Source organism: Schistocerca cancellata, chromosome 3, assembly GCF_023864275.1.
Source record: "Schistocerca cancellata isolate TAMUIC-IGC-003103 chromosome 3, iqSchCanc2.1, whole genome shotgun sequence".
Classification (NCBI taxonomy): domain Eukaryota; kingdom Metazoa; phylum Arthropoda; class Insecta; order Orthoptera; family Acrididae; genus Schistocerca; species Schistocerca cancellata.
The window spans coordinates 707392286-707418010 of NC_064628.1; the positions used below are offsets into that span (position 1 = coordinate 707392286).

A 25725-nucleotide genomic window follows, 5' to 3' on the forward strand; every position below is an offset into this window, starting at 1 on the left:
TGCAACGGCCTTTTGTTTGTAATGGACTTGTGACCTATTAAGAGGAACCACACCACCCTATGGCACAAGTCAAAAAACCTGCAGCTCACTCGGTCGCATAACGATCTGGACCTCTGATTCAGACCCTCCGCTCGGCTCTGTACCAAAGGTCGACGATAGGTCCTGTCGACGATGCAACAGATGCAGAGTTCTGCCTTCATGTCGCATGCAATACTGGTAGTCCTTACGACTTCATATAGCCGCCGGAAACGAGAGAGAATCTCTTCTGATCCAAAGCGACGCACATTATTAGTACCGACATAAGCCACGGCTTGCAGTTGGCTGCGCCCTGTGCTATTCATGGCATCCTGGAGGCCCATTCTGTATCTGGGGTGCCTTCGCCCGGTATGCATAAAGAGCGCACATGGACTTCTGTCCCTGCTTAGCGGCCGTATCTCCCCAAAATGCGCCTAACATTGGAGCTGCCAAGTATCAGTAATCCCACCCTCTGTGAACTGCCTGGATGTCACAGACCGAGAGGCTTCCTCTGATACAGTGCAAGTGGCTGCATCTGGCTCAGGTATTTACCAGCAGCAGACAACGTCTGAAACCTATTTGCCACACGAAGGAGACCTTTCGGTATGCCACCTGGAAAGTCTTTCACTGTCTGCCGCTCCTTCGAAACGATCACGCACTCGACCATAGGTGAGGAGTCAACCTCAATGCAGGCAGTAACCGGGCCTCCCACGGTAGTGGACCGATCGGGTGACAAGTGGGATGTGCTAGGCGGCCATTGGATCCCCACAGTGATACGTGTTGGCAACAGCCTCGAACTGCGCGACCAAAGCCAGCAGCGCCTGGAGCTGTGAGAAAAGTCACCAACTCAGCTCGCATCCGAACACAGCAATCACAATTCCTATCCATACTAAGGACAGAGAAACTCTACACTAGACAAAGAATACTGTTCCGGCACGAAGTAAATTTTCCAGTAAGCATGTTAAACGATCCATTTGAATCTAACAACGACAATTATTTCTGCAGTAGTTAAAACAGTTTTTCCTATATGACTCAATTTTAAGGTCATCTCTGATGTAAGGGGCAAGCCATCATCTTAGCAACAGCAACGTCATAGAACAGAAAGCAATGAATACAGTTATTTTTCTCTATGTTCATTTTTATGTATAGTGCACAGTTACTGGAAGTGTTAACACGAGAAAAAAAAACAGTGGTGCACAGAAATATTATAAGGTGGTAGGAATTATCCATACTTTAGTTCTATGTCATCGCTACTAGAACTAATAACTAGTTTTCGGTAAAAACATAAAAAATAGTTTTCATATCTCATCTGACTACATATAATACGAGCAATGGAAATTAAAGAGGAACATTGACGAAAAAGCGAAGTAGCACCCACGGAGCCAGAATTGCACCATCTCGAATGAAATCACTTTTTTGTGATAGACTTTTATTCCTTATTTTGCGCAAGTAGTACAGTCATGTTCCTAACACCAACGACAATGGATGAAATAAAGATATTTCGCCCCGCTTGTATCGTAAATACTGTTTCAACAGCACAGTCTATCAGCGCCGCAGTTTTTTTTAACGTTATTAAAATGTGGATATTGAACCACTTGCGAACGCGTCGGGTTGCGTCTCCGATATTCGACATGTTTGAGCTATTTTTGTAATATTGAGATGCGTCATAACGCCTTATTATCCATTATTCTTCCGTCAGCGAACGATATCTCGTTTTCTATCTTAAGAGCAATCTGCTGTTTGCTCGTTGATGAAACTTGGGGAAGAGCCCAGAGATCTCGTGATTAGCGATCATTTTTATATGCGTTACTTTTTATCGTCGCCTAAGCCTCTACTTAAAATTGAGTCATATAGGGATTGTACTTGAGTACGCCATTCCCAAATTGACAATGGATTCGCTCTCCGTTTTATCTGTCGTTCTCTCTTTTCAGTAGCGCTGTGAGGCTTGCCGTAGTTGTCGGCGTTATTAGGAGAAGCTGGGATGCCGGCACGAGCGTCCGCGCGTTGAAGTATTGAGTAAATTGCTGGACGTGCCGGGAGATCCGACCGCGGCTCAGCCGCACTTAATTGGTCTGCAACTTTTAATCACCCGCCTTGTCGCTGTAGAGCAATAAGCGCGCTACATGTATCCCGCGAGCCCCCTCTGGTGGGAATCTTCTTAAGGCTCTGCCGTCACAGAGGGTAGTGACGACAACTCCTGGTAGTCCGCGGATAACTATCTCCTTTATTAACACATCATAGAGCGCTTGGTAAAAACTTGACTTTCTAGTTCAGACATGACTTTAACACTTTACGGTGTTCTGTTATATTCTTAAATATTATTCAGTATCGTAACTGTGTCTTTAATCATTAAATTTGCGCGTAATGCATAAGCGGGCATAGCGTGCGATCAGAAAATTCTTCGTATCGTAACAATCCATCAAAAGATAACGAAGGTTTCTAATGAGTCTGCTCCTATATTTCTAACAATTGATGGATCGCACAACAGGTAGACTGCACGTATTATCGACTTTACTCTGCATACGCATAAACGAATGCACTTTCATACACAATACGCTTTAAAAAAAATTCTGACTGATACATACTGTCGTAGAATTAAGTTAGAAGTAGTTGCCATTCACCTGTTTTGAACAACTTTTTCGGGAGGATTCCTTTGGTTGTAAGCGAAATGTGCCAATTGCGTTTCCCTCTTGAAGGTGGTCAGCCCGAAACACTTCCAAAAACAGCATCCGCAGATGAATACCTTGAGAATGGGCTCAGAGTTATATTAGACATTCGGTGATTAAAGGTGTACGGCTAACGCTGTAAGTCTGTCAGAACATGGAGTACCGTGCAGTTTACTAAAAGAATTAACTGTCAGGAAGCAACGCGGATGATGTCGAAAAGAAGATGAGAAAATGGATTGCCCAATAATAGTCGACTGGTTTAAAAAGAATCTGACTTATTTCGTTTGTTGACTTGCCACTGTAGTTGAGAGGTTCTCGCCAGATCGAAACAGCGACCATACAAATAGGTGAACAGCGACATGCACAAGAAAAGCTGGAAGTATTATGGGCACTGTTTCACGCGTTGCAAAACACATTATTCTCATTTGATACCCCACAAAAGGCAATAGAATAACTGGCGAATGCAGCTTAAGTGTTATAGACCAACAGAATGCGAAATACGTGAAGGGTGGTACAATTAGAAAAAGAAATCGTCTTTCGTCTAAAGGAAGCATATCACTACAACGATGCCTTGGCTGTGGGAAACCTAAAGCGTCCCTGCTTCTAAGCGTTAGATCATCCGCACTAAATTTGGTACCCTCTTGCTTAGTTCGAGGTTCTGAAGTGGAGTCCAGTGAAGAAGTTATAGTAAAAGTAGATTGTTATTTTAGAGACCTCCCAGGACTTCAGTAATGAAAACTGTTTACTGGGAAAAATGTTGGAGAAACTGTATTGAACTAGAAGGACATTGAAAAATAAACGCAGTGTTTGGCGATCAAAAAGCAAATGCAATGTTTTTCTAAAACATACAGTCATTACTGGTAACCCAAAAAATTTTTGTAACGAATATAACCCATGTGGCCAGTGAGCTTGATGTGAAAACGTCATAAAATTTAGCTCTTCTTATTTTAAATAACATAAATTGGTCAAAACATTCAAAGCATCAATCAAGACATACTGAGGAAAAAGTGTGTGGGACAGTATGGAGCACGACCGGTCAGTTTTATTACGGAATCAGTGTAATTTCTGTTTCATTCTGTTAATTTATCAGTCAATCACGCGATTAACGAGTCGATAATTGCCCAAATGCTGGTTCAATATGTTTCAATTGGCTCTGAGCACTACGGGACTTACATTTGAGGTCATCATTCCCCTACAGTTAGAACTACTTAAACCTAATTAACCTAAGAACATCACACACATGCATGCCCGAGGCACGATTCGAACCTGCGACCGTAGCAGCAGCGCGGTTCCGGACTGAAGCGCCTAGAACTGGAATCACTCAACAGAGGAAAGTCCACTGTACCTGACGGGATACCCATTTGATTCAACATAGAGTGCGCGAAAGAACTTGCCCCCCTTCTAACAGCCGTGTACCGCAAGTCTATAGAGGAAGGGAAGGTTCCAAATGATTGGAAAAGAGCACAGGTAGTCCCAGTCTTCAAGAAGGGTCGTCGAGCAGATGCGCAAAACTATAGACCTATATCTCTGACGTCGATCTGTTGTAGAATTTTAGAACATGTTTTTTGCTCGCGTATCATGTCGTTTTTGGAAACCCAGGATCTACTCTGTAGGAATCAACATGGAATGCGGAAACAGCGATCGTGTGAGACCCAACTCGCTTTATTTGTTCATGAGACCCAGAAAATATTAGATACAGGCTCCCAGGTAGATGCTATTTTCCTTGACTTCCGGAAGGCGTTCGATACAGTTCCGCACTGTCGCCTGATAAACAAAGTAAGAGCCTACGGAATATCAGGCCAGCTGTGTGGCTGGATTGAAGAGTTTTTAGCAAACAGAACACAGCATGTTGTTATCAATGCAGAGATGTCTACAGACGTTAAAGTAACCTCTGGCGTGCCACAGGGGAGTGTTATGGAACCATTGCTTTTCACAATAAATGACCTAGTAGATAGTGTCGGAAGTTCCATGCGGCTTTTCGCAGATGATGCTGTAGTATACAGAGGAGTTGCAGCATTAGAAAATTGTAGCGAAATGCAGGAATATCTGCAGCAGATAGGCACTTGGTGCAGGGAGTGGCAACTGACCCTTAACATAGACAAATGTAATGTATTGCGAATATATAGAAAGAAGGATCCTAAAGGATGTATGATTATATGATAGCGGAACAAACACTGGTAGCAGTTACTTCTGTAAAATATCTGGGAGTATGTGTACGGAACGATTTGAAGTGGAATGATCATATAAAATTAATAGTTGGTAAGACGGGTACCAGGTTGAGATTCATTGGGAGAGTCCTTAGAAAATGTAGTCCATCAACAAAGGAGGTGGCTTACAAAACACTCGTTCGACCTGTACTTGAGCATTGCTCATCAGTGTGGGATCCGTACCAGATCGGGTTGACGGAGGAGATAGAGAAGATCCAAAGAAGAGCGGCGCGTTTCGTCACAGGGTTATTTGGTAACCGTGATAGCGTTACGGAGATGTTTAGCGAACTCAAGTGGCAGACTCTGCAAGAGAGGCGCTCTGCATCGCGGTGTAGCTTGTTGTCCAGGTTTCGAGGGAGTGCGTTTCTGGATGAGGTATCGAATATATTGCTTCACCCTACTTATACCTCCCGAGGAGATCACGAATGTAAAATTAGAGGGATTCGAGCGCGCACGGAGGCTTTCCGACAGTCGTTTTTCACGCGAACCATACGCGACTGGAACAGAAAAGGGAGGTAATGTCAGTGGCACGTAAAGTGCCCTCCGCCACACACCGTAGGGTGTCTTGCGGAGTATAAATGTAGATGTAGATGTAGATGAACCACTCGGTAACATCGGCCGGCCCCAAATGCTGGAATTGTCTGTGTTCTGTAACAGCATTCACTCGATGCGAATCGAGATGTGAAGTGTTTCAGAAAAGTAATTCACGGAAATATGTGCCATGGTAAACTTTTTGAGAAGAATAATATGATTGTCTCGTTGTGAAAAAACTTTCATTACAATGCCAGATGTATAATGTCATGACTGTAGAAACGCTCTGAAACAACTGGAAATATTCGAAGGAGATGCGAGCAAAGCCATACATCAGGAACTACAGACTAACACGCCTATGCGACGGCGCTCGAGTCGGAGGTACGCCTGATCGAATTCTGATGGTGCATAAAAATTTTCACAGTCTCACTCTGTCCATTCTCTCGTCATCATCGTCACACAACACAAACCAGACACTCAAATATACACCCATTCATTACACTCACATACACTCTTCACATATCCGCAAGGAAAGGGGCGAATGTGCGTGGAGGAAGAACACCCTTTCCGACAGGTGGCTGAACCCAGCCCATGGGATATTCCACCCAACGATGCCGTGCGACGTTTACGGTTTTTACAGACTAACACGATTGCTGCTTGTTACTTACGGCCCGACCAATCTTAAGCGAAGCGTCAACTCAAACTGTCCGTAGTCATCTTTGCGGAGGCGGCCTATACACACTGAAGCGCCAGAGAAACTGGTATAGCCATGCGCATTCAAATACAGAGATATGTAAACAGGCAGAATACGGCGCTGTGGTCGACAACGCCTATATAAGACAACAAGTGTCTGGCGCAGTTGTTAGATCGGTTTTTCCTGCTACAATGGAAGGTTATCAAGATTTAAGTGAGTTTGAACGTAGTGTTATAGTCGGCGCAAGAGCGATGGGACACAACAACTCCGAGGTATCGGCGAAGTAAGGACTTTTCCGTACGACCATTTCACGAGTGTACCGTGAATATCAGGAACCCGGTAAAACATCAAATCTCCGACATCGCTGCGGCAGGAAAAAGATCCTACGAGAAGGGGACAACGATGACTGAAGCGAATCGTTCATCGTGACAGAAATGCAACCCTTCCGCAAATTGCTGCAGATTTCAGTGCTGGGCCATCAACAAGTGTAAGCGTGCGAAACACTCAACGAAACTTTATCGATATGGTCTTTCGGAGCCAAAGGCCCCTTGATGACTACATTACACAAAGCTTTACGCCTCGCCTGGGCCCATCGACACCGACATTGGACTGTTGATGACTGGAAACATGTAGCCTGGTCGGGCAAGTCTCGTTTCAAATTGTATCCAGTGGATGGACGTGTACGATTATGGAGACAAGCTCATGAATCCATGGACCATGCATGTCAACAGGAAACTGCTCGAGCTCGTGGAGGCTCCGTAATGGTGCGGGATGTGCGCATTTGGAGTGATATGGGACCCCTGGTACGTCTAAATACGACTCTGGCAGGTGACACGTACGTAAGCATCCTGTCTGATCACCTGCATCCATTCATGTCCATTGTGCATTCCCACGGACTTGGGCAATTCCATCAGAACAATGCGACACCCCACACGTCCAAAATTGCTACAGAGTGGCTGTAGGAACATTCTTCTGAGTTTAAACACTTCCGCTAGCCACCAAACTCCCCAGATATGAACATTATCGAGCATATCTGAGGTGCCTTGCAACGTGCTATTCAGAAGAGATCTCCACCCCCTCGTACTCTTAGGGATTTACGGACAGCCCTGCAGGATTCTTGGTGTCAATTCCAAAATTACTTCAGACATTAGTCGAGTCCATGCCACGTCGTGTTGCGGCACTTCTGCGTGCTCGCGGGGGCTCTACACTAAATCTTCAGTGTACATGTAGAGGAGAAATGGTGACTGGTTGTATGTAAGACTTACAATGTACGAAGACTTTGTGAGCAGGTATGTAATGGATTGGGGACACATCGAATTGAATCATGAATCGTTCTCTGTGAACATTGTGGCACACAATCTCCTAATCGAAGCGTCTTCATTTAGAGAACCTACGAAACACTTGCTACTAAACGCGAACAAAGCAATATTGTGTAGGCTGACTGATGATCAGGTATTGTCGGACCTGTACATCACGTAACCGGTTTATCTGATCGAAAGTGTGTAGATGAGATCCAGAGACATTTTCTTTTGGCGTATTATAATTCTCATACCATCTACGTCCTTTTATGTACGAGATTACTCTCAAAGTACCTCTGAGATGGTGATGTCACTCTGTGTTGCGGCGAACTTTTTACTGGAATGCTGTTGAAAGTGACTGTAATTCGTTTGAACAACTTCTGCGTGAGAGGTTACTCTGGGAAACTCTCACTAAATCCAGCTCACACAGTGCGAAACAATATTGGTCGTTCACATTCGTGTTTGCTGCATGGGCAGTAATAACTGCTTTGCACGTCTCGAAACCTAGGAATTCCATACAGACACTCTTCAACACAGTTTTTTATTTTAATAACTTACCTGGCTCGCTTCTTTTTTAAATTATTTGAATGAAAAATGCTCCCATCATAGGACAAAAAAGGCGAATATGTGCTGGGCAGAGTTAGGGACGTAAAAGAAGACGTTCTGACTTATCGACTCATCTGACATTATTCTTGCTGCGGTATTGCTATTGAAGCTGGAGATGTTATTCAGTTCCCTGATACAATGAGGGAGTTAATTCCAGAGTCTGGTTCGTGCTACTGAAAAGGACTTCGAGAAAATGGCTGAGTGACTGAGTGGGACAGAAAGAGATTTGCTCTGGTGGGAACTAGTATTTCTGCTACGTTGTTCAGACAAGAGCGTTGAGGACGAGCAGAGATATGAGGGGCAGTATACGTTGAGAGGACAGTGGAGGAGACAGTGCACGGAAATTCCGCGCTTTTCTTCACGTAGCCAGGATAGTGAAATATCATCAAAGCGTCGAACGTCACAGATATATAGAACACAGGCTTTCACCATCAGTTCCATGTGCCGTGAGCTTTCATTAGAAAGAACTTTCAGGATAAAACAAAGGTAATCAACAATTGAAAGCATAAAAATTTATCCAAGCTTCTCTTTAAGGTCGAAAGGACAGACGTTTTATATTTTCGTAGACCATGTCGAGATGCTGATGCTTTCTTACACATAGAACCTGTGTGTGCTCAGCCCAGTTTAGCTTCTCATCTATTATAATTCTATACTCTTTGCTGTGGGAGGAAAGATTGTATTTGTTCTATTTAAGATTAGAGATGGTAAGTAGTGAAACGAAGGAACTTTCGTGTTACGCCAAAGCGCGAACACTGCCGCTCTCACTGCCGCAGGTTGAGACAGCATTAGGTGTGTTCACCGAAACTGTACGACTGCCGCAGGCGTAGTGAGGTTCAGGTTACGCTGTCATTGTGCTGAGCCGGGCCCGGCCACGACAACAGACGCGACAGCTAAGAGGTCACGGTTTCTTTATTTTATTGGAGACAATACAGAGGCAGGAAGTGCTTCTAGCGATCAGCACTGCATAATGTGAATCTATTTGAATTCGTTAGCGCGGCGGCAGCCGCAACGAGCTGGTGGAACACGACACGACACGGGACGTGCTCGTACAGACAAAACTGCGGGTAATGCTCGTTCGCCCTGAACACGGCGGTCTGTTCCGCTGCTGCCTTTAAACACGCTTACCTGCTCGTGTTGTCTACCCAATCTCACTTCGACACCTAAAAAAAAAAAGGGAAATACATTCTTACGGGCAAACAGGCACACTACACTACTTTATTCTGGCTGAAGAGTCACCCACATGGACAGCATTAATTTCAGGTTTGCTCGATGGAAGTGTGACAGAACCTTTATTGTATACGCGAATTCACTAATAGCATATATTGATTTCTTAAAATTTTCGCATATAAAGCCCATACCTAAGAGAAAGAGACATCTAATAAACACTTTACTAAGAAACTGACACAACATCAACCTCATGCAGAGAATGGCGCTCAGAGAAATGTTAAGTTACTGCAGTTCATCAAACGTAAAAATGTAGTAGTATTTTAGGATACTAGGTCACAACTGGAGTTGATATATCACACAGATACGTTAAAGTAACAGTATGTGGTGATTTGAAATGTAGAGACCAAATAGGCTCGACTGCAAGTAAAGATTGCAGTTCATTGGTCGGATATTGGAACGATTGGTAAAAGACGGTCTGGGCGGGGGTAACCGGTTTGGGTTCCGGACAAACGTAGAAACACGCCAGACAATACTGGCTCTACGACAAATTCACGTTTTTTAGAATCTGTAGATTTAGAAATAGTGTTTGATGATGTTGACTTGAGTACACTCTTAGAAATTCTAAAGTCATCAGGCGTAAACTACAGAGAGCGAAAGTCTGTGTACTATTTGTACAGAAACCAGACAGCAGTTATAAAAGTCGGACAGGTAAGCAGTAGTAAAGAAGAGACACCCTACCCCCGATGTTATTCAGTCTGTACATTGAGCAAACAATAAACTAAACCTAGGAGAAATTTCGAAAGGGGATTACAATTCGGGGAAAATAAAGAAAACTTGAGGTTTATCGATTGCATTTTAATTCCGTCAGCGACGGCAAAGGATTTGGAGGAGTAGTTTAATGGAATGGTCAGTGTCTTGAAACGAGGTAGGGCCAGTATTGCCTCGCATGTTTCTACATATGTCCGGAACCCACACCGATTACCCCGCTCATATCGTTTTCTACCAATCCTTCCAGTCGATACTGGGGGAACTAGGTTTCAGAAACGAAACACTAAAATTAGACGATGGGTTTTAATATTTGGGCAGCAAAATAACTGATAACAGGGAACTAGGTTTCAGAAACGAAACATAATGTAAAATGCAGACTGAAAAAAGAAATTTGTTAACATCCTGTATAAATGTGTCAGGAAGTCGTCTCTGAAGGTATTTGTCTGGAGTGTAGGCTAGTATTTACTGTAATGTGGACAACAAGCAGTTTACACAAGATAAGAATAGAAGCCTTTGAAATGCGGTGCTACAGAAGAATGGTTTAGGTTAGATGGGTAGATCGAATAACAAATGAGGAGGTACTGAAACGAATTGTGGAAAAAGAAATGTATGGCACAACCTGACTCAAAGAAGAGATCGCTTGATAGGACACATTCTGAGGCATCAAGGAATAGGTCATCGGGTAGTCGAAGGAAGTGAATGAGTTAAATTTGCTGAGAGAGATCATGACTTGGCTACAGTAAGTAGATTTGCGGCGATGTACATTCCGGTAGTTATGCAGAGACGAACAGAATTACGCAGGGCAGGATGGTGCGGAGAGATACATCAAACTTGTGTTGGGACGGTAGACCACAAGAAATTGGTAAGTTATTGCCCAGGAAAACGATAGTTTACAACATAAATTTCCTTATAGGCCTGTTGGGTAGTGGCGATGGTAAGTGTAATGCTGGAAAATATACACTGACGGAAAAAAAAATCACAGCATCGAGGGGGAGCTGTGCGACATATACGAAAGTGGTTGGGCGTGTTTTTACATCTGACAAAAGACGACTATTAAAATTTCGCGCCAGTCGCGTAAGAGTGAGACTAACAGCGCCACTTCGAAGATGGAAATCAGATTTTATTTAAATAGACGCTGTAACGGTCATGAGCGTTAGTTACCGTTGAAAATGGACGTGGTAAGTTGATGTTAGTGAAGAATACATTTAAGGCGACAAAGACAACATTATCAACGACTCACTGAGTTTGGACGAGACCTTGCAACAAGCCTACAAGAAGCTGGGTGTTTCTTCCGCGTTACTGCAAAAAGATTTGGCAAGAATGTTGCCACTGTACATGATTGCTAGCTGTGGTTGTCGCGAGAATGACCATGCACCGGACAACCACGTGCCACTAACGAGAGGGAAACCATCGTGTTCGGTGTATGGCTCTGGTGTATCGTACGGCAGCAGCAGTTGGCACCACAGTGACGCAACGAACGGTTGCAAATCAGTTACTTCAAGGACAGCTCCGATCCAGACGTCCTGTAGTATGCCTTCCACTGATCCCAAACAACCACCATTTGCGACTTCAGTGGTCTCAAGCGTGAGCTCATTGGTGGAGCAGAGTAGAGGTCTGTTGTGTTTTCAGACGAAAGCTGGTTCTACCCTGATGCCAGTGATAGTCGTGTTTTTAAAAGAAGGCCAGTTGAAGGCCTGCAACCAAGCTGCCTGCCTGCTAGACTTATTGGACCTGCACCTGAAGTTATGGTGTGAGGTGCGATTTCGTATATCAGCAGGAGCACTCTCGTGGTTATCCCACGCACCCTGGCTGTAAATCTGTACGTCAGTCTGGTGATTCGACTTGTTGTGCTGCCATTCGCGAACAGCATTCCAGTGGATGTTTTCCAACAGGACAACGCTCGCCCACATACCGCTGTTGTAACACAGCATACTGTACAGAGTATCGACATGTTGCCATGGCCTGCTCGATCATCAGACCTGTCTCCAATCGAGCACGCATGGGTCATCATTGGATGACAGCTCCAACGTCATCCACAAACAGCAATTGCCTTCCCTGTATTGACGAACCAAGTGCAACAGGCAGAGAACTCCATCCCACAAACTGACATCCGGTACAACACAATGCAGACACGTTTGCATGCTGGCATTCAACGTTCTGGCAGTTATAACGGATATTAATGTATCGGACTTTTACATTTACGGTGGCTTATCTCGTGCTTGTATTAACTGTTGATCTAGCTCTGTTAATCACTTAAAAGTGTTACCCAGACAGATGAGTTCCCGAAATCTCATTACTCCACATTAATTATTTTTTGGTGATGCGACTTTTTTTCCATTAGTGTTTAGCGGCCCGAAGAACGACATCGAACATCTTGAAAACCTACCTACAAAAATCAAGAACCGGTTTTCAGAGCACTGTTAAAAAATTTTATTCAGTCCCTACTATTCGCACTTTTGTAGAGACTCTGAAGACAGAATTACAGGTCGCAAGAAGCATAAAAACAATAATCCTTGGTGAGTTTCATCCATCAATGCAACGTGTGCAATCAGAAGTATCCCCTTCTGTGCAGTCGCTATTCGAGGAGCTTACAGGGTATTTGATTATCATAGATGCAAACGAAAGGGCCGAATAGAGGACAATGAAACAAGCAAATAATTCTAGTAAGCACATGTTGGAAACTAATGGAAATTTGTAAATTTGTGGTAAGTTCCTAAGGGAGCAAACTGCTGAGGTCATCGGTCCCTATGCTTACACACTACTTAATCTAACTTAAACTAACTTGCGCTAAGGACAATATACACACCCATGCCCGAGGGAGGACTCGAACCTCCGACGGGGGGAGCCGCGCGAAACGTGGCAAGGCGCCCCAGGCCGAGCGGGGTTTTCCCCGATACGACTAATGCACAAGTGCAGTCATGCTAATGTTACAACATTGTTAATGTAATTTTTAATATATAGGGGCATCGATGACGAGACGTACTGAAGCCTTTTTTTCACATGGACGGCGGGCAAGTGGAACACTTATTGTACATTGTTTGTCCTCAAGCGGATAACTGCACTTAGGATGCTCTGGGCGTTCGTGTACTCAGTAGTACACGACCTGCTGGGAAAATTATTGGTTTCAGGGCCTGTGTTTATTAGGATGACTTGCTTTAGTCAAACACACTGTAGATGTAGGCGTAGACGTATAGGTATTTGTTTCAGTCGCGCTATGCTTAAAAATATTTAACGGAAGACCTCCTAATGTCCACTACACATACGTAATTTTTATGAATGCAGCGTTCATTTCTAACTGCTTCTCTCTTGTAACGGCTCGTATGGCTTAAGTAAGTGGACATTATCTGGACGAAGTGTTTTGCCATTTCCATTGCCAAACTTTTTCGTCGAGGTAGTTACAGTTATTGCTCAGACTTTCCCAGCGCGGTTGACAGCAGCTATATTTCCCAGTATCCATACAGAGTGAAGATTCGATTTGATTTATTATGTTTCAACAAATGGCCCAGTGAATTCTATCAGTTTCCTCTGTCGAAGTTCTCAGATGTGCTCGCTACCTAGACTCCTGCCTGAACGTTGTGCTTCGGAACTGAATAGCCAGCTATGCTGTAAACCCGGAAAATATTACTTCAAAAATAGTTGACAATTTACAAATTTTGCACCATTAAATTTGTGTGGAACTTTAAAATTTGAAGTTTCCAAAATGCCGTCGTAATTTTAATAGTAATGCCACACTAATTATCAGAAAAATCAAGCCTTACATGACTCCTTGCATGCCTTTGAACATGCCCTACCCCCATGCTATGGTCATTCCGGTCCTTAAGTGAAATACATTATTGCAGCAACGAAAGTGTATCGCAGTCTGAGACACCAGTTTCTGAAGTTTGTCCAGAAAAGGGCGTCGCCTTTTTTTTCAGATATTCCATGTTAACTCCGTTGAATACGCGCCGACTTATGTAACAGATTACCTGTTCTGAAAGCTGTCGATTTGTTCCTATGCGGCAAATTGGTAGGATCCTGTGAAAGAGAAAAAGCGATTTTATTTCTATGATGACGTCACGAAGAACAGTAGAGATTTCTTGTAGGAAAGACTTAAGCATCCGAAGAGAATTCTTGAAGTGTAGCGCATCTGCTAAAGAAATATTCCCAAAATTGAACTGTATAGAGGATGGTACCAGTGCACGTCACACAAGTCCTCCGAAAGACTACGCACAGCTGATGAAACATCTCTAACTCTACACTGTGTTATATGTCGCTTGAGGGTGGCACAAGCTTTCGGCCGGTACATATTATAGTACACCTCAGGAACAGAAGGACCCTTTTTGTATATGTCTGCCCAGATATAGAAAACGGTGGAGTCACTAAGAGAACTGCTAATCTGGAAACAAGAAACACCGTAGTCCAAAAGACAAGTTGTATTTCATATTAAGGTTACGAAAACAGGCTGACTGCTATTTTATTAGCTTCTTGAGAGTATTAGTGTAGATGAAAACAAATCATCAGTATCTTTAAAATTTGAAAATATATTAAAGATTATGTTCGCCTCGTATCTGAGAGGTCAACGCGTCAAACCGCTACATGGAGAATCCTAGTTCGTTTTCCAGAACTTCCAGGGTTTATTCTTTGATAGGAGCATTGGAACGGGGTGAACTCAGCGTCATGAGGCCAACCGAGGAGCTAATTGAATGAGAAATAGCGGTTACAAGTTCTGTAATGTTGGCAACGTCCAAGACAGCAGAATGCTGACGCTGTAATCCCCATACTGCATCCAAATGACGCCATATGGTAGAGGATGACTCGGCAGACGGTCGACAGGGGTGATACGTTGGGCTGAATCGCAGATTTACTCCATTTTACTTTTTGTATTCCAAGTGAAACAGATTAGTGCAGCGGCTGGGATGAACATTTGGCAGCTAACCGACAAGGGGACCGCGCCTATTCGTCATCAAGGATTATGTCCACATTTATAGCATACTCAGGATTTGAGCAGAAATGAAAGTGACAAAACTGAAAGCTCCAGATGGCCAAGCGTGTAGAAAAAAACAGCATTTTGGGCGCTGGTCGAGCGACTTATGAGCCGTTTACATTAGCGTAGTTTTCAGGCACCGGTTGGTGCAGTGGAAAGAGTAATGATAATTAGATGGTCGTGGGATCGACTCCCTATGCGGGAACTTTATTCTTTTTTATTTTCAAATTTTGTATTACTTAACACTACAAATAAACTGTATCAATATATTGTCTTTGTTAATATTTTCATAAAAGGCGTGAAAAAGAAAGAGGCAAAGCGTAATGTGATATTGCAAATAAATGTCCAGGAAACGCCTGTAAAAGCATACACGAGAACTTCGTGTATAAAATTAAGTACTTTTTGTTATGTTACAGCTGATGATATACATTATGCTCGTGTAATATTGATCATAAAAACAGAGGAAACAGTAATTTTCTCGGCATCTTGCACATGCTATAAACGCCAAGTGCAAGTACACAGATGTTTTAAAGTTTCTATAGAGAAATAAACTTGATTAATATTCGTAAAAGGTTGTTCTCTCTCATTGCACAGTTCGACAGCAAACTACGCATAACGCATCATTTCTCCAAATATTGGTGAGGATAGGTGGTGTACAATGGAATGTATTTTGATAGAGTCTTATCGGGGTGTGATTTATTCTCTGTATGAGACAAGAGCAGTTTTGTAGCTTTTTGATCAAATTCCTTACCGCACGATAAAAAAGACATGGCAGGGTTGCACTAGCGTTTGGGGAGAATACCTTTAACACTGCCCGATGCCAAACCTTCTTCATCTTGAAAAATATCCCCGTATAATAGTGGATTTGTTTGTCCTCCCTTCGAGTCAAGTAAGAGAAGAATTTTGTTCTCCTGCACGTCGCGCTGCATCACATCAGTCAAAACATTTTTGTACAAGGTTGTCCTTAGTTTCACGTGGTTTGATAAAGTAATGACGAAATTCCTATATTTTTTCATGTGATTATGGTTTTTTTTATTATTAAGCTCGTGGCGCAAAGGAACAACTACTCTCTTATATGCATAGGGAGACTGTTGGCTATAATTTTCCAGGAAGGTTTAGAAAGAAAACTGCGCTGTATACGAGTGGATTACTTTGCTCGTATGCTGTCGTTTCACGACAACTGTTTTTGCCTCTCGATCGTCCAAGATTTCGTTGTAAGTCGATTGGTGCTGACAACCAGGAAAGAGAACATACGAATGTAAATATTTAATTACACGTGACGTTAAAAAAACTGGTTCAAATGGCTCTGTGCACTATGGGACTTAACCTCTGAGGTCATCAATCCCCTATAACTTAGAACTACTTTAACCTAACCAACCTAAGGACATCACACACATCCATGCCCGAGGCAGGATTCGAACCTGCGACCATAGCGGTCGCGCGGTTCCAGACTGTAGCGCCTAGACCGGCTCGGCCACACCGGCCGGCTGTCGACTTCTCCCTTCCCCCCTGCCTATGCTTCACTGCATCATTATGGAGCACTATACAAGGCGCGAGAGAGAAATTTTGAAGAAATCTGCCATTTCGTATTTTATAAGAACAAAAAAATATCCAACATACAGAAAATACTAATGCCATGTAACTGTATCACAAAGTATAATAACGAAGAGGTTTTTCTAACAGCTGGAATATTTGAATACTGAGGAAATTTTGTAATTAGTATCTTTATAATTTTAATTTCGTTAAAACTGAATCTAAAAAAAAAAAGAAACAGTATCATTTCAGTGCTACGGAAGTGCTGCAAATGAAATAAACGCAAAAAACGTTAGGAAATAAAGGAGCAGTAAGGAGAAATGAATGAGGAGCTAGAAAGGAAAAAAGAACATGAAGCAAGAGAAAAGATCAGTACTGTGATTATATTGTCAGCTATGACAACGGCGACAATAATTCACCTAGAGCCCTAGACTGATAACTCATAATGACGCTCGTCGTATCAGGCATATTTGCTGCCTTTTGCGACACACTTACGTCAAAACTCTTTCGGTTTTCAACGCCTTTCGCGAACTACGTATAGCCGGTCGTGCGCAACCCGTGGTTACAACAATAATATGGACTGAATAGACATGATCATTGAATACGTACTGCGCGCTCGCTAAGGCTTACCGGATTTTCTGCAGTTTAAAGGGAACTGTCTTTATAATTAAAAAAAAAGATGAAATGTGAACAGATATGAAGATCTCAGAACATATATTTTGTTTTGTAATGATTGCTGAAACAACACAGCTATGTTTATCGTTATCACCAGGACTTTTTTAATCACTTTGCGGATCACTGCACGTATTGTTAATGGGAGTTACTTTATGACTTACGTTTCGATTTTATCGTCGTGAATATTGTGCGACTCGTCCCCCCATCCTCTATCTCATCATGGACAGTGCAGAATATGCTTTTAAATCGCTCATTTGTCGAAACACATGACGCGTGGGATTAATATAAGTGTAACTTTTAAATTGCTGTGAAACATCAGGTGTAACATGTTCAGACATTGCGTGATGGCGTAACAGGAATGTCGATCGGCATCGTAATTGCCTGGTAACTGTAGTTCGCATTTCTCGGCCATGCTGGTAGTTAATTTTCGTATGAACACTGTCGCGACGCGTGGGTAGTGGTGGGGAGGCAGCCATCGCGTGTCGCGCATGCGCTCTACAGCGGCCAGTGCCTGCAGCGCCGCCGCCGGTCTTCGCTGAACTGACCGTCAGTGCCAAGATGGTGGCTAGTCCGGTGGGGTGTGGTGTTTCCTTGGTAGACGATTCTGCCTAAAGAAATTAAATATATTATTAATTTTGTATCTTAGTAACGCATTAGGTTTTATAAGTGTTTTTCAATCAGTGGTGGCCTTTACTTGGTGAAATGAAAGTGTGCTAAAGATATTTTTTTGGAGTGCTGGAATGGTGAATTGATTTTTTCCCCCGAAGTTAAAGTGACGGAGGCACACCCCTAAAGTTGTCAACTAGGAGGACAGTAGCCGTTTAACCATGGCAGTCCGGATGGAAAACTCAGCGCCGAGGAAATTAAATTACAAAATGATGGTATGTCTTGTCTTGTTCTTACTTCATTTGTTGTATCTCATCATGATAGTAGAAAAGTAGTCTTTTTGAACTTACGGCTTAGGCACGTGACCACACCCATGGAAGTGACGCTGTTTGTCGTACACGAAGATCGCGCATTTTAACTTCTGACAAACGTTGCAGTAATCTGCAGTGGCCAGAAGGTGTTTTATTATGACGGTTTCAAAAACTATGAACATAGCGTATTGATTTTTCATGAGTGGTGGAAGCGGGCAAGCCGCTTGCTACTGTACTGTGCGCCAGCTGCCACGCGCTAGTCACTTGTTACCTGCGGTTACGGAAGCCGTAAGCGGTAGGTCATATGCCGGTGTCCTCGTGGTCCCAGCTTTGGGGGCGGTAGTTCGATGTTTGTGATCTGTTCGATTAAACATACATGTTTGTCGGTGCCGTAGCTACTGGATCTATGTTAGTGTACAAGGACCGACCGCAGAGCTATTACAGTGGCTCAATTCAGCCGTAACCACTTAAACGACCTCTGTCAGCTGGACTCTCAATCCTTAATTGAAAATTGTATTGCCATTCATTACGCAAACGATAGCCCAAGACGTAGGTACCACATTTTTGTACATAGACGGGGAGTTTATTTCCTGGTTGAGAAGTTTGTTGTGTATGTAATTACGCATCACAGGGTGAGACTGTCGCTAAAAATGTAAGTGGTATGTGTTCCATGCAGTACGGTATATAACAGTAGAAAGCTACTTGTGACATACAAAGTTTTGCAGCTGAAAGATGTCACTTAATAACCTGCAATACATAATTTTCAGTTTTATCGGTAGAGATTTTAACATTCGTAGATAATTTGTGCAACTATCTGCTGAAGTAGTCCAGTAGAAATTATTTTACGTTTAGCCCGATTAGCCGATGTTTGTTTGATATGCTAGAAATAATGGTTAGCGCTGTTACCTTGGTGGCATTAAGGGAATGCGGAAAAAGTTACCACGTACTACAAACATGGCATTGGTGTGTGGTGAAGACGCCTGTGGAAATCAGTTCAGCTGATTTATAGATAGTACGTTATCTTCAGTGCACAGGTCAATGCTGCCGCAGAGTCAACTCGTTTGACTGGGCCACATTTGCTCGTAATGACGATGATGTACTGTTACAAATAGTTGAAGCCAGAGAGATTGATAGCATCAAGTTGCTCTTTTCTTTTAAGATTCTAGTAGTTTTCAATCTTCTGCGTGTGTATTAACTAGTAGATCTCTCAGAAGCGGCGATATTGCTACGGTCAGTTTGAATATATACGTAGAGCTGAGAGCTCTAGGGAAATTCTTTCTTCAAAGCTTGTGAGAACAATATCGCCGTAACTACGAAGGCGAAATTGCCTCTCCGGACGTGGCCACACATCAAGATTGTCTCGGTCCATTGGCTGCGCCGCCGTGATTGCCTCGAAGGCGGTTGGAAAATCATCCTTACTGGCGCCCGAATAGCCCAGAATGCATGCTGCGACCTTGCTAGGTATGCTATCGAGGTCAACCAGTTACAGTAGCTGTTTGCTCTAGCGGCACCAACCTGGCAGCTATCTTGTGTGACCTATTTTCGAGTCTTGTTCGAACTTGTAAGAAATGTAACCTGACTGAAGAGTTTGGGGATCCATCCGGAAACGTCTGTGTTCGTATGCATTTAACAGATACGCGCAGTTTCGTCGGTTTGTATTCAAATTGTGGCCGAAAATAACGCGCGGTAAATACAACCTTCATGTAAGACCCCTAACTGCTGAATGTTCGGTGTCCAGCGTGAGTCGTTCGCCGATTAGTTGACATTAAATGAGGGGGGGGGGGGGGGAAAGGGGAGGGAGGGGTGTTAGTCTTGCCTTGAAGTAATCATTGAGCTATTGCGCGCCTACGTCCATCAGAAAAGTACGCCCTCAGAGACTGCACTTGGGGATGAAAGGCAATTAGCCTGAATGTAAATAGCGTTCACTTCTGAACTAAGGGTACCACTAACTACTTTCTGGGAAAACTGTAAGACGTAAGGAATACAGTTGTCGAATATTATACTGTGTGCTGCCGCAACACTTGTTCCTAAGATTTTCTGTGCTTATTTTTATATTTTTATCTTAACTAGGAGCAGAGAGCAATTGAGACAGTCGATAAGCCTTGGTGGTTTAACAGTAAAGCAGCTGCACAGACAAGAACCATCTACTTTACAATACGTGACGATTGTGTGTGTATCCGTGAGACAAACAGATAACGGCTGGCACGGACGTTGGCCTTATGCGGCTGATGCACCGTATTCGTTAGCTCCATGGAGAAAGGGATGTTTACGCAGATTGCTTATAACTACTTTCTTTTTTTTTTTTTTTTTTTTCAGTAAACGTTGCGTGCTCACCGCACCAAAATTGGGGAGAGAGAACAGTGAAAGACAGTTTGCCTACTGGACAAGACCATTTTATTCGCATAGTGGCGACAAATTGACACAGCTGAGATTTCTGTCAGAATATTCAGGGCTTTTAGTTACACGGAATCCCAAGTTAATCCATATTCTGGTAGTGGCAGTGTTGAGGGGTAATTGTTTGAACTGATAGTTATTTCATCGTTAATTTGAAGGGAAGCAAACAGAAATGACAATATGTCTGCCGAGCTGGTTGATCAGCAATAACTGATCGTTCCGTAAATCTATCGCATTATCTTCAAAAGTTAAATGAGAGTAAGAAAAAACTGACGTACTTCCTTTTTATCTATATATTTCTATATTTCAGTGCCCTGCAACGGCAATTAATTATTGGAATTTTTTGATGCGCACAAAGTTCAATAGCAAACTTGTCTCGTATACCCGCTTATAACACGGAAACTTAACGACTAGCAGTAATGATATACCTTTCTCGGAGTGAATTTTCCGTTCTACGCTACGGAAACAGAGGATTGTAATAAAGCTGCTATAAAGATTTTAACATTGTGCGGTGATGCTTGATGTAAATTGCTGTTAAAAATGGTAAAGATGGTCATAAGCGTTGGACAGTTGCAGAACTTGGCATTTTATAGTAACTGAATTCAGAGACCTTTTGAACTAGGCAGCGAAGGCTAAGAACAGGATACGGACATCGTGGTTAGAGAACAGACAGAGAGAGAGAGAGAGAGAGAGAGAGAGAGTTGGTGCAGAACACACAGTACGGAATATACTTCACTTTTTAGGAAATAGCTGACTGTAAGCAGTGTTATCAGAGGGTCTTGTGGGTTGCAATATTGAGCTAATTATTTGAGACCTATGAAACAGAATCAAGCGGAATGTATTTGCCCTCTCGCACGTAATTCCTATGCCTAATTTGAGCTTATCGTCGATGCGCCGACTTAGGGCTGCGATCAACCGGACACGTATAAACTACGACGGCAGTTATTTAGAAACGTACTTCGGAGTTGAAATTGTTACAAAGCCTTGCTAATATCTGTGAAACCCATGAACGGTTTTTACTGACTCTTTTCTTCGCTGTTCCTCCCAAGAGGTCTAATTGTTCAGTTTCTAATCCAAAACTCCAACTACAAAAGTACTACGCAAGACGTATAGCTGCAGAGAAGTCAGTTTTACAGTTGTATTCCACTCGGTTTACAACTGCACTTTAGTTTAAACTTTGGTCGTAACCCGGCAGATACAGATTCTCTTCCCCTCTCAAGATTCTAGCCTCATTGTGACTGCAAGCCTCCTTCAGTGCAAAACTGAGCTTGTATGAACAGTCCGTAACAGGTGGTGGTCCACTAGGTATGATTTAAATTATCAGGTTTCGTACGAAAAAGAGTAACTTAAGAACTTCAGAATAAGGTGTAAGAGGTATTTTCGAAGATGGTAACAGGTAAACCGACCGCCAGCTTTGCTTGCTGTGTTTTAGTAGTTGCAGCATTGGGGAGTAATAGTGGCTGATAAATGCTGAACTTCAAGCCGCTGTGTTGCCAGCTCGCTGGTGCGTAATGTCTGGTTTGTGCGGCACAGTAAATCTGCGTTATCTGTGAAAAGATAAACAACATTAACTGGGGGCTACCACTCCCGGCTGTGGGGACGTGGGAGTTGCTTGAAGCTCTTGCTCTCCCTTCGCTGTCATCGTAATCGTCCACCGTCAGATACTTGCTTGCAGTGTTTCAGATGGCGGTGATGCAATAAGCAATCTTGAGCTCTGTGTGCACTCAAGTGTGTGTGTGTGTGTGTGTGTGTGTGTGTGTGTGTGTGTGTGTGTGTGTGTGTGTCGACAGCGTCGTAGCTGTTTATTCCGACTTCCACTTTCTGTGTACCAGCCAGGTCTTATCAGGGGCTGTTGCGCCCGGCCAATTATGGCCGTGACCAGGCCTGCTAGCTGTATAAAGGAACAATAATATTTCCCGGATAAATGAAAGAATTTGCGAACACCCGGTTACAGTGAAATAAAAGTAGGACTTCGTTCTCTATTAGCAGATTGATCTACGCCAGATAACTTCTTAGCGCAAGCCTTTTGAGTATGCACCCTTTCGCTCGCAGACGTGTAAGTGAACCGTACCGTCAAATCAGTGAGAGAATGTGAAGCATCCATCTGGGAAATTGCTGCTCCCGTGGGACAAAGTGTTTCGGCAGTGCAACGGTGTGAGCAGAATGGTTCACGGAAGGCCGTAGAACACGACGAGATGGGTCAGGTCGCACCACCCACACCACCCCCATGAGAACATCGAACCTCATCCGAATGATATTGCAGGAGATATCTGCGCTTTGGAACCAGGTGAATGCAGCATGTGTAGCTACACAGCCGGCCGGTGTGGCCGAACGGTTCTACGCGCTACAGTCTGGAACCGCGCGACCGCTACGGTCGCAGGTTCGAATCCTGCCTCGGGCATGGATGTGTGTGATGTCCTTAGGTTAGTTAGGTTTAAGTAGTTCTAAGTCTAGGGGACTGATGACCTCAGATGTTGAGTCCCATAGTGCTCAGAGCCATTTGAACAGTGAAACATTACCTCTTGCTTAGGACTATACGGTGAGAGTAACTTGCATACGTGTAATGCGAATTAGCACTTTAAGCCTGATGTCGTTTAAAGCCGTCTTTCACAGATCCAACCGAAAGTAGGTTATTCAAAAGTCATTCTTCCACTGCTTTCGTTTGCTGGTCTAGTTTGTCTGAAGACCCGTCTTTCAGATGCAGCACAACTTGATATTTCGAAGAAGTTAATAAATTGGTTGTGCAACCTTCAATGAAAAGAGTAAAAAAGCCCTTCTTAGTTTTGTGTGTCTGTAGTGTTACGGTTGCTATGACAATAGGCGTTGGATTATATACGATACCAGCAAAAATATACTCTGTGTGGTTTTACTTCAGAGTGTAAAATGCAGACGTATTTTAATTTAAAGCGATGTGACTGGAAATACCACAATTGCACGTGTACTCAAATGGTTCATCGAACTGAGCTCAAAGCGATAGTTCGCGTTGCCGGTCTTGGAGCTACACCGTCTCGTTTATGCAGTGGACAATTTATATGCAATTCCGCAGTGCTAGAACAGGAAATTATTTGAATAGGAAATGCGTCCTGCTATTCTCGATAGTGAAATTGCTTTGTGTGTGCTCTGCTGCGGTGTACTGGACAAAGTTCAGTTCAGCAGCCGTGTTAACACATCAAAACAAAGAAATTACGACGCTGTTAATCGCGGAATTTCTCTTTCGTAGTACGTCCTATCACGATACCGCTAAATTAAATGTTGTGTAAAAGAATACCTTCACCAAACCGATGGCTGGAACTCATTCGGCGAATTGTACTTCCATATATCACCCAGCACTATGTCATGTTTAATACGCATTTCAGCAATGAAGAAATCCGGACATACATTAAAATTCCTCTTATTACGGCGTTCGAGTAAATTTTGTGTAGAGTGGCCTGCCACGAATTCTCTCCTATGTCAGCCTTTTCATGTCAAAGTACCTCTTGCAGCCTACGCCCTCAGTTACTTGCTGGATGTATTCCAATCCCTGTCTTACTCTACAGCTTTTACCCTTTACAGCTCCCTCTTGTACCATTGAAGTTATTCCCTGGCGTCTTAACAGATGTACTATCATTCTGCCCCTTCTTTTCAGTGTTTTCCATATAAGACAGGTTACCAGTCGAAATTATCTAACGAAATAGCAGCACGTAAAGGCGACGACGATGGAAATGCTGTATCGAGCGAAGCATTAAATCAGCGGAAATCCATATTTTGCGTTGACTGGAAACAAAAGAAAATTTAACTGTCTGTGTGTGTTAAAAACAGATTTTGATATCAGAATGACGTGTGCCAGGCTGCATGGATTCACGTGAAACACAACTCTTACTTTGCTTGCACGAGATACTGAAAGCCACGGATAAAGGTCGTCAGATGCAGTCCTCGATTTCTGAAAAGCATTTGATTCCGTTAAACAATACGCTCATTATCAAAAGTATGATCGTATGGGGCATAAAGCGAAATTTGTAACTCGGTTAAAGAATTTTTGGTAGGAAGGACTCAACAAGTTAACTTCGATGCAGTCATCAACAGCTGTGCGAATAACTTCGGGTTTGCCGGAGGGAATTGTTTGATGCTTACTGTTCCATGTTGTTTATTAATGGCCTTGTGGACAATATTAATAGTAGCCTCAGACTTCTAACAGACGATGCAGTTACGTGTAATAAAGTACTGTCTTAAAGAAGTTACGCGAATATTTGCTCACATCTTGACAATATTTCCAAGCATTGCAAAGATGGACAACTTACTTTAAATCTTCAGAAATGTAAAATAGTGCAGTCACTTAGTATCTTGTGACTATCAGTTCGAATCGGTCAACTTATACAAATACTTGCGTGTAACACTTTGTAGGGATATGAAACGAAACCATTACATAGGCTCAGTCGTAGTTAAAACAGGTGGCAGACTGCGGTTCATTTATAGAATGATAGTGGAATAAAATCAATCTACGAAGGAGACTACACACAAAACACTCGTGGAACCCGTCCTAGAATATTGCTTAAGTGTGTGGGACCAGTTCCAAGCATAACTTAGGGGGGATGTTGGACGTATGCAGAGAAGTGCAGCACGGGTGATCAGAGGTTTGGTCGGCCAATGATAGAGCGCCACGAACATGCTGAGAGAACTGAGCTGACAAATGCTTGAATTAGACGCATACTGTCCCGAGGACACATACTTTGAAAATTTCAAGAACCAAGTTTAAGTGATGAACCGAGGAATAATTTATTACAAACCCTTATTTATCGCTTCCAAAGCGATCACAAAGATTTGACTAATTGCAGCACGCACAGAGGTATTTAAGCAATCATTCTTTCCGCAATCAATACGTGAAAGGAATGAAAGAAAGCTCTAGTAACTGCTGCTGTGGGACGTAACCTCTTCTATATACTGTAGTGGTTCACAGAGTATAGACATAGGCGTAACTGTGAATTAATGTATCTCTTGAAGCTTTTTGGCACAGAGGAAAAATACATTTATTATTGCAGTAAAAAACTATAATTGTTGCTTGTATAAGATTTGAGACATGTATATTAAACTGAATGATGGCATAAACGAACTTGAGGAATCTAGCAGAAAAAGAATGCTTTAGTGGGCGTCCGCCAATTTTCGAATATGGCTGTGACAGTAGTAGTGTGTATTACGTTGTCAGATTTTTCCCCTCGCCCTGTAGCGTGTCGCGATGGGCGGGGCGGCACCGCCAGATGTACTGGGGAAGCGGCAGGCTGAAAGCACGCGCCGCTGGCTCAGCAGTGGCAGTGGTG

General features: G+C 43.1%; 1 protein-coding gene across 1 annotated transcript in view; it reads left to right on the top strand.

Moving 5' to 3' along the window:
- The first annotated feature begins 17659 nt into the window (after positions 1-17659).
- Positions 17660-25725, top strand: part of LOC126176526 (protein alan shepard) — a 397767-nt gene continuing 389701 nt past the window's right edge. The window contains exon 1 of the mRNA XM_049923682.1: positions 17660-18004. Coding sequence (XP_049779639.1) covers positions 17951-18004 — 54 coding nt within the window. The 5' untranslated portion in view covers positions 17660-17950. The remainder of the gene's footprint in view (positions 18005-25725) is intronic.